General features: G+C 44.6%; 1 protein-coding gene across 1 annotated transcript in view; it reads left to right on the plus strand.

Moving 5' to 3' along the window:
• The window catches only part of lrrk1 (leucine-rich repeat kinase 1), a 237,289-nt gene that overhangs the window by 63,553 nt on the left and 163,586 nt on the right, over positions 1-10,150 (plus strand). Inside the window, exon 4 of the mRNA XM_043677668.1 lies at positions 8,917-9,082. Coding sequence (XP_043533603.1) covers positions 8,917-9,082 — 166 coding nt within the window. The remainder of the gene's footprint in view (positions 1-8,916; positions 9,083-10,150) is intronic.

Genomic DNA, 10,150 nt, shown 5'->3' on the forward strand with positions numbered 1-10,150 from the left:
TTATGTAGAGGATATAGTTGGGCAATTTTCCACATTGTCGTGTAGATGCCAGTATTGTAACTGTACTGGAACAGCTTTGCCAGGGTAGAGGCAAGCTCTGGAGCACAAGTCTTCAGCCCTGTCACTGGAAGGTTGTCAGGACTCGTAGCTGTTGCAGTATCCAGTACCTCCAACCACTTCTTGATATCACATGGAGTGAATTGAATTGGCTGAAGACTGGTATCTCTTATGCAAGGGACCACTGTAGAAGGCCGAGATGGATCATCCACTCAGCACTTCTGGCTGAAGATTGCTTTGAAAACTTCAGCCTTATCTTTTGCACTGACGTGCTGGGCTCTTCCATCATTGAGTATGGGGATATTTTGGAGTTTCCTTCTTCAGTGAGTTGTTTAATCGTCCACCACCATTCACGATTGGATGTGGCAGGACTGCAGAGCTTAGATCTGATCCGTTGGTTGTGGGATTGCTTAGCTCTATCGATCACTTGCTGCTTATGCTGTTTGGCATGCAAGTAGTCCTGTTTGGTGGCTTCACTAGGTTGACCCCTCATCTTCAAGTCTGCCTGGTGCTGCTCCTGGCATGCTCTTAGGCACTCTCAATTGAACTATTTGATCCCCTGGCTTGATGGTGATGGTTGAGTGGGGGCTATGTCAGGCCATGAGGTTACAGATTGTGCTGGAGTACAGTTCTGCTGCTGTTGATGTCCAACAGTGCCTCATGGATACCCAGTCTTGAGTTACTAAATCTATTCAAAGTCTGTCTTATTCAGGATTCGGAGATGCCGGTGTTGGACTGGGGTGTACAAAGTTAAAAATCACACAACACCAGGTTATAGTCCAACAGGCCGAAGAACCTGTTGGACTATAACCTGGTGTTGTGTGATTTTTAACTTTGTCTTATTCAGCATGGTGATAGTGCCACACAACATGATGGCGGTTATTCTCAATATAAAGGTGGGACCTTGTCTCCACAAGGACTGTGCAGCAGTCACTCTTACCGATATGGTCACAGATAGATAGATTCATTTGCAGCGGCAGATTGGTAAGGATGAGGTCAAGTACGTTTTTCCCTCTTGTTGGTTCCTTCACCAGCCGCCACAGACCTAGTCTCGCAGCTTTATCCTTTAGGACCCGACCATTCGATCAATATTACTGCTGCGGAGCCACTCTTGGTAGTGAACAGTGAAATTCCCCACCCAGAGTCCATTTTGTGCCTTTGTCATCCTTCCTCTAAGTGTTTTTCAACATGGAGGAGTACTGATTCATCAGCTGAGGGAGGACGGTACATGGCAATCAGCAGAACGTTTCTGTGTCCATGTTTAACCTAAAGCAACAAGACTTCATGGGGTCCAGAGTCAATGTTGAAGACTCCCAGAGTAACTCCTTCCTGGCTGTATATCATTGTGCCACCAACTCTACTGGGTCTATCCTGCTAGTGAGACAGGACATGTCCAGGGGTGGTAATGATGCTGTCATACTCATGGAATTTTGCCTTACAATCAATGTCAGGCTGTTGCTTGGCTTCTCCAAATTTTGGCATTAACCCCCAGATGTTGGTGAAGAGGACTTAGCAGAGTCGACAGGGCTGTTTCTGCCATTGTCTTTTCTGGTGCCTGGGTCGATGCCAGGTCATAGAGTCATAGAGACGTATAGCACTAAAACAGCCCTTTTGTCCAACTCATCCATGCTGACCATTTGCCAGCATTTGGCCCATATCCCTTTAAACCCTTCCTATTCATATACCCCATCCAGATATCTTTGAAATGTTGTGAATGTACCAGCCTCTACCACTTCCTCTGGCAGCTCATTCCATACACGCACCACCTTTACATGAAAAAGTTGCCCTTTAGGGCCCATTTAAATTTCTCCCTTCTCACCCAAAACCTATGCCCTCTAGTTCTGGACTCCCTCACCCCAAGAAAAAGATCTTGTCTATTTACCTATCCATGCCCCTCATGATTTTATAAACATTTATGAAGTCATCCCTCAACCTCTGACGCTCCAGGAAATACAGTTCCAGTCTATTCAGCCTCTCCCTATAGCTCAAACTCTCCAACCCTAGCAATATCATTGTAAATCTGTTCTGAACGCCCCGGTCTATAGTTCCCTGGCTTTTCCTTACTACCTTTCTTCAATAGTGGCATCACATTAGCCAACCTCCATTCTTCCAGCAGCTCGCTTGTGACTATCGATGATACAAATATCTCAGCAAGGGGCCCAGCAATCACTTCCCACAGGGCTTTATCCACCTTTATGGATATTAAGACATTCAGCACCACCACTTGTGTTATATGGACATTTTTAAAGATGTCACCATTTATTTCATCACATTCTAATTTCTTCCACAGTAAACACTGATGCAAGTGATTCATCTGGTTTAATTTCTTTCAGACTTTGTAGCAATTGGCACAACTGAATGGCTTGCTCGGCCATTTCAGAAGGCAACTTTGAGTCAACCACATTGCTGTTTGCCTTTGTTCATATGACAATTCATCCATACCAAGATCATCCTAGTGAGCCTTCTCTGAACTGCCTCAAATGAAAATTTTTTTTAACACAAGGGGATCAGATCTGCTCTCAGTACTCCAGGTGTGGGCTCGCTAGTATCTTGTACAGTTGCGGTAAGACTTTCCCGATCTTATACTCAACCACCCCACCCCCCCCACACACACACCTCTTGAAACAATGGCCAACATTTCATTAGCCCTCCTGGGTACTGGCTTTCTGTGTTCTGTGCACAAGTTCCCCTGGTCTCTTTGTGTTGCGTTTTCTGCAGGTTTTCTCTATTTAAATGTTATTGTTCTTTTGTTCTTGTTTCCAAAATGAACAGCTTCACATTTTCCCATATACTCCATCTGGCAACATTTTGCCCATTTATTCAACCTATCAATATCTCTCTGCAAACTGTTTGTATCCCTCTCGCAACTTGCCTATCCACCTAATTTAGTGTCACCTGCAATTTTGGCTACAGTTCATTCATTTCCTTCCACCAAATCATTCATGTATGTTTCTAAACAGTTGTGATCCCTGTGCAACCCACTGGTCATGGATTACCAATTTTAAGAAAAACCCTTATCCCCAGTCACTGTTTCTTGCCCATGAGCCAATTCTCTCTCCATGCCAATATATTATCTCCAACACCATGGGCTGTTATTATGATTTATCCTTTTGTGAGGTACCTTGTAGAATGTCTTCTAGAATTCCAAATACAATACATCTACTGGTTTTCCTCCATCCATTCCGATTGAAACTTCCTCGAAAATCATCAATAAATTAGTCACATAAGGCTTCCCTTTCCTGAAACCATGTTGACTCTGCTTAGATCATGATTTTCAAAATGTTCTGCCTATCACTTCCTTAATAATATATTTCAGCATGTTAGGCGAATCAACTTTTAATTACCTGCTTTTTGACCCCCATTCCACTCCCTGCCTCCCCCCCCTTAACACTTTCTGAAGGGGCCCATATTCAATTTGACCTCTCTCTTCCTTTTTATATATTTAAAGAATATCTTATTGTCAGATTTTATATTCCTCACTAGTTTGTCCTCATAGTTTATTTCCTCTGTCTTTCTCATCTTTTTAATCCTCCTTTGCTGGATTCTGAATTTATCACAGTCTTCAGAGCTATCACTGACTTTGGTTATTATCTTTCAACTTAATATTATCCTTAACTTCCTTGATTAGCCCTGGTTGGTTTATCCCTCTCTTAGAATCTTTCCTCCTTACTGTGACGTATTTTTGTTGAGAGAGTCATGAATTACCTCCTTAAATGTCTGCCACTGCTTGTTTCATGTTATTCCTGCTAGTCTATTCACCTTGCTGCTCCCCCAGCCAAGCTGTACCAGCAGAACTGGATCACTGACATTGAAAAATATGGAATATTGTCCTGTATAGAAAAAGCAGGACAAATCCAACTCGGCTAATTGCCATCGCATCAATCTACTCACAAACGTTAAAAAAGTGATAGAAGGTGTCATTACCAAGGAGTACCTGCTCAGTAATGACCTGTTCATGACTCCCAGTTTGAATTCCGTCAGAGCCACTCAGCTGGGTAAAAAAGCTGAATTCCAGAGGTGACGTGAGATGGATAACCCTTGACATCAAGGCTAAATTTGATTGAGGGTGGCATCAAGGAGCCCTGGCAAAACCAGAATCAATAGATATTGGGAGAAGACTCTCCATTGGTTGAAGTCATGCCTGACACATAGGCAGGTGGTATTGGTTGTTGGAGGTCTGTCGTCTCAGCTTCAGGGCATCTCAGCAGGAGTTCCTTAGGGTAGTCTCCCAGGCCCAACAATCTTCAGCTGCTTCATCAGAGACCTTCTCTCCATCACAAAGTCAGAAGTGGGGATGTTCTCCAATAGTGGTGCAATGTTGAGCACAATTTGTGACTCTTCAAATACTGAAGCAATCCGTGTTAAAGCAACAAAATCTGGATAATATCCAGGCTTGGGCTGACAAATGGCAAGTAACATTTGTGCCATACAAATGCTAGGCTATAACCATCGCCAATAAGAGACAATCTAACTACCATCCCATGCCATTCAATGGTGATACCAACACTGAATCCCTCACTATCAACCTCCTTGGGGTTACTATTGACCAGAATCTGAACTGGACTTGCCACATACACACAGTGGCTATAAGAGCAGGTCAGAGGTTAGGAATACCGTCAAGATTAGAGTGGTGCTGGTCAGGCAGCATCCGAGGAACAGGGAAATTGACGTTTCAGGCAAAAGCCTGAATGAGGCAGGGAGCCGCCGGGCTGATTAGATTCCCTACATCCATAAGTAGCAAATGATCAACAGAACTAAGTAATCCAAAAGCTCTGCTGTTTTGCCACCTCCAGTGTGAATGGGGTGGACAATTAACTCATTGGAGGAGAAGATCCCATAAATATCCTCTTCAATGTCAGTCCAAAATGCAAAGTTGGATTTTCAAGTACCTTCAGTCAGAGATGCCGAGTGGATGATGCATCTTGACCTTCTCCAGAAGTGAAAATGTGTTGCTGGAACAGCGCAGCAGGTCAGGCAGCATCCAGGGAACAGGAGAATCGACATTTCGGGCATAAGCCCTTCGTCAGACCTCACTTTCTCCTTCTCTAGAAGTCCCCAGCACCACAGATGCCTGTCTTTAGCCAATTCAAATCACGCCACATGATATGAAGTAACAGCTGAAGGCATTGAACTGGCCCTGACAAACTTCTGACAATGTGACTTGTGCACCCCTGCCCAAGGCATTCCAGTACATTCACTTTCAGCTCTGAGGAAGAGTCACTTGACCCAAAATGTTAACTCTGATTTCTCTCTACAGATGCTGCTAGACCTGCTGAGCTTTTCCAGCAATTTCTGTTTTTGTTTCTGATTTACAGCATCCACAGTTCTTTTGATTTTTATTTAACATGGTAAATCATCGAGAAAAAGCAGACAAATCTAACCTAGCCACTTATTGTCTTATCTGTCTACTCTGAATCATTATCAAAGTGATTGGGAGGCGTTGTCGACAGCACTGTCAAGCAGCATGCCTGCTCGGCTTCTGATAATTTTGTATCAAGTTTTTATAGCCATGCTTCAAGCATGGACAACAGAGCTTGAACTTGGAGAATTGCCAATAAATCAGGGATAATTCGCATGAATTTATTAAGCGGAGGTTGTGTTTGACATTTTTGATTACATTTTTTGAGGAGATCACTAGGAGTGTTGATGAGGGTATCGCATTTGATATGGTCCACATGAACATAAGCAAGGCTTTTGATAAGGTCCCTCATAGCAGACTGGTCTAGAATGTAAAGACCTATGGGATCCAAGGTGAAGTGACAGTCTCGATCTAAAATTGGCTCAGTGACATGAAGCAGGGGGTTTAACAGATTACTGCTTCTGCTACTGCTACTGAATGGAAGTCTGTATCTCGTGGGGTTCCACAGAGCTCAGAGTTGGAGCACCTATTATTTATGGTGTACGTTAATGATTCAAATATAGGGGGGTACAACTAAGAGATCTTGGATAACATGAAAATCGATAGAATTGAAAATATCCAGGAGGATACCTGTTAATACAGGAGGATGTCAACCGTCTGGTCAGGAAGCAAAACAATTGTTAGATTTAGATTAGATTAGATTACTTACAGTGTGGAAACAGGCCCTTCGGCCCAACAAGTCCACGCCGACCCACCGAAGCGAAACCCACCCATACCCCTACATTTACCCCTTACCTAACACTACGGGCAATTTAGTATTGCCAATTCACCTGACCCTGCACATCTTTGGATGGTGGGAGGAAACCGGAGCACCCGGAGGAAACCCACGCAGACACGGGGAGAACGTGCAAACTCCACACAGTCAGTCGCCTGAGGTGGGAATTGAACCCGGGTCTCTGGCGCTGTGAGGCAACAGTGCTAACCACTGTGCCACCGTGCCGTTTCTGCTAGGTGTAAGTATTAAAGGATATAAGGCTAAGACTGACAAATTCAGTTAGATCACAAATGAGCTGTGATCTCAGTGAAGGATGAAAAAGTACTGAAGGATTAAATAGTTGAGTCTGTTTCTATGGTCATAGAGTGATTGAGTGTTACAGCACAGAAAGAAACCCTGTAGACTATTGAGTTCACCCAAGTCATAAAGCACTCGTCTATTCTAATTGTATTTCCCAGGATGTAGTCCACAGTCTTGTATGCTATGGGATTTGAGCATTCATCTAAAAACATCTTAAACGTAATGGTTCCTGTCTCAATCATCTTTCAGGCAAAGTTAAAAATCGCACAACACCAGGTTATAGTCCAACAGGTTGAATTGGAAGCACACTAGCTTTCGGAGCGCCACTCCTTCATCAACTTTTAGAATAATGTTTGCAATTCTGGTCTCCTTCCTAACGGAAGGATATTGTGAAACTTGAAAGGGTTCAGAAAAGACTTACAAAGGTGTTGCCAAGGTTGGGGGATTTGAGCTATAGGGAGAGGTTGCATAGGCTGGGGCTGTTTTCCCTGGAGCACTGGAGGCTGAGGGGTAACCTTATAGAGGTTTACAAAATCATGAGGGGCATGGATAGGGTAAAAAGACAAGGTCTTTTCCCTGGGGTGGGGGGAATCCCGAACTAGAGGGCATAGGTTTAAGGTGAGAGGGGAAAGATATAAAAGAGACCTAAAGGCAATGTTTTCACGCACAGAGTGGTGCGTGTTGGAACAGGCTGCCAGAGGAAGTGGTGGAAAGTGGTACAATTGCAACATTTAAAAGACATCTGGTTGGGTATATGAATAAGAAAGTTTGGAGGGATAAAGGGCCAGGTGCTAGCAGGTGGGATTAGATTGAGTTGGGATATCTGGTCGGCATGGATGAGTTGGTCCGAAGGGTCTTTTTCTATGCTGTACGTCTCTATGACTGGGAGGGTTCTATCCTTGTTGCAGTTGTGGGGGTGGGGTTCAAGGATGGAGGTGCAGGAAATGGAGGAAATGCGCTGGAGGGCATTGTTAACCACGTGGGAGGGGAAATTGTGGTCCTTGAGAAAGGAGGCCATCTGGGATGTTCTTGTGGTGGAATTGGTACTCCTGGGAGCAGATGTGGTGGAGGCAGAGCAATTGGGAGTAAGAGATGGCGTTTTTACAGGTGGTAAGATGGGAGGAGGTGTAATCCAGATAGCTGTGGGAGTCGGTGGGTTTGAAGTGGATGTCCGTGTTGAGTCAGTCACCAGAAGTGGAGATGGAGAGGCCCAGGAAGGGGAGGGAGGTGTCTGAGAGGGTCCAGATAAACTTGAGATCAGGGTTGAAGGTTTTCATGAAGTTGATGAACTGTCAACCTCCTCGTGGGAGCACAAGGTGATGCAGATACAATCATTGATGCAGCAGAAGAAAAGGTGGGGTATGGTGCCAATGTATCTGCGGAAGATTGACTGTTCTACGTACCTGACAAAGAGACAAACATAGCTGGGGCCCATGGGCACATGGCTGCCCCTTTGGTCTGGAGAAGGTGGGAGGAATCGAAGGCGAAATTGTTGAGCATGAGAACTAGTTCAGCCGATCAAATGAGTGTGTCAGTGGAAGGTTACTGTTTGGGGAGGCAGGAGAGGAAGAAACGGAGGGGTTGGAGGCATTTGTCATGGTGGATGGATGTGTACAGGGACTGGATGTTTAGGAGCCTACCCCAGTCAAGTTCTGTGATTTGTTGTCTGTCTAACTTTCACGTGCACTTACAGAACTAAATTATTTCTGACTCATCAAAAGAAGGATCTCTGCCATTTTGACATTGTATACTTTTGGGAAGTGTAGGAAGAAATATTCGAGACTGCACCTTTGTCAGGTGTGCTTTAGAAGGTGATGCGAAATAGGAACCATTCAACCCCTCGAGCCTGTTCTGCCACTCAGCAGGATCATGGTTGATCTGGCATTTTCCACGACCTCTTTCCTGCCCTTTCACCATAACCTTGATTCCCCAAACCTGATCAAGAATCAATCTATCTCCGCATTCCTCCTTTAATAATTATTTTCAATAAGGAATAATTTAGCTTTGATTTTTCTATCCAGTGCTTGAAGAGGGGGGATAAGTGGCCCAGAATGACCTCCCAAATCTCCACACAGGCAGCAATTAGTCACTTTGCACAGAAAGAAGGAACCTTTGCTTCTATTACCCTGTTGTTCTTTACCTCACTATTGGTTTGACTGAAGGCAGAGTTGTGTTTGGGAATATAGGAGAGGGAAGGCAGCAAGGAAGATAAGTCAGAGCAGGAGATCAAAGTTTGGGAGAAGATTTGTAGAGGAGCAGGAGAGGCTGAGAAGGAAGTGGAAACGGAGAGGAAATAAGCCACTCAACCAGTCTGACCTATGGGAATGTCCTGAGGAAATAGTTCTTCCGCTCCATTACCTTTACCAGGATCAGTCAAGACAGCAGATTGCAGGTTGGTCTAACTCTTGTCATTGATCTTTACTAGTTGTTAGGTATCATAGCTGCACACGGAGACACAGAGATGCTGCAGTATCTGCTCCAGGAGACGGGAAGGGAACTGTCAAAGGAACTAAACGATGAAAATCCTGCTATTATTGCTGCACGTCAGGGTCATGAAGAGGTGATAAAAATATTGCTGAATTCTACTTCAGGTAAGATGTTTTCTATCACTTGGTATTGTTTTCATCAGCAAAGCAACAATTGAAACTATGGTCTCAATTTTCACTGGAGGCACATTCCAGGCAGGGTTTAAGTGGGCAATGTTGACGTTGCTGGAGCAAAAACAAATTGAGGTCTGGGACATTTAATGTCTGGACCTGATTTTAATATTGCAGCAGTATTTTCAGCCCAAATCCAAGCAGGATTGTCATCAATGTTTTCATGGATGTCAGTTCTCATTTCCTTTGGTGGTTTTCTTCCATATTTAATTTAAAACCCTCCAGTTGCAACATTGATTGAATCTTATCCAAAAGCTAAGTACTGCAGAGGCTCAAGCTCAGAAATAATAAAAACTGGCTAATTATTATCCCATCTGTCTAATCTTAATCATCAATAAAGTGATGGAAGATGTCACCAACAGCATCTGCTCAGCAACAACCTACTCAGTGACACCCAGTTTGGGTTCTTCCAGGGCCACTCAGCTCCTGACCTCATAAGCCTTGGTGCAAACAAAAAGAGCTGAGTTCCAGAGGTGAGGTGAGGTGAGAGTGACAGCCCTTGACGATATCCGTGCATTTGACTGTGTGTGGTGTTAACAAACTCTAGCAAAATTGGAATCAATGCGAATAAAGGGACAAACTCTCCATTGGATGGAGTCATACCTGGAACATAGGGAAGTGGTTAAAAATGTGTCGCTAGAAAAGCGCAGCAGGTCAGGCAGCATCCAAGGAGCAGGAGAATCGCCGTTCCGGGCATAAGCCCTTCTTCAGGAATGAGGAGGGTGTGCCAAGCAGGCTAAGATAAAAGGTAGGGAGGAGGGACTTCGGGGAGGGGCGTTGGGAATGCGTTAGGTGGAAGGAGGTTAAGGTGAGGGTGATAGGCCAGCGAGAGGATGGGGGTGGAGAGGTCGGGAAGAAGATTGCACGTCGAGAAGGCGGTGCTGAGTCCGAGGGTTGGGACTGAGAAAAGGTGGGAGCAGGGGAAATGAAGAAGCTGGAGAAATCTGCATTCATCCCTTGTGGTTGGAGGGTTCCTAGGCGGAAGATGAGGCGCTCTTCCTC

Source organism: Chiloscyllium plagiosum, chromosome 36 (genome assembly GCF_004010195.1).
Source record: "Chiloscyllium plagiosum isolate BGI_BamShark_2017 chromosome 36, ASM401019v2, whole genome shotgun sequence".
Taxonomy (NCBI): domain Eukaryota; kingdom Metazoa; phylum Chordata; class Chondrichthyes; order Orectolobiformes; family Hemiscylliidae; genus Chiloscyllium; species Chiloscyllium plagiosum.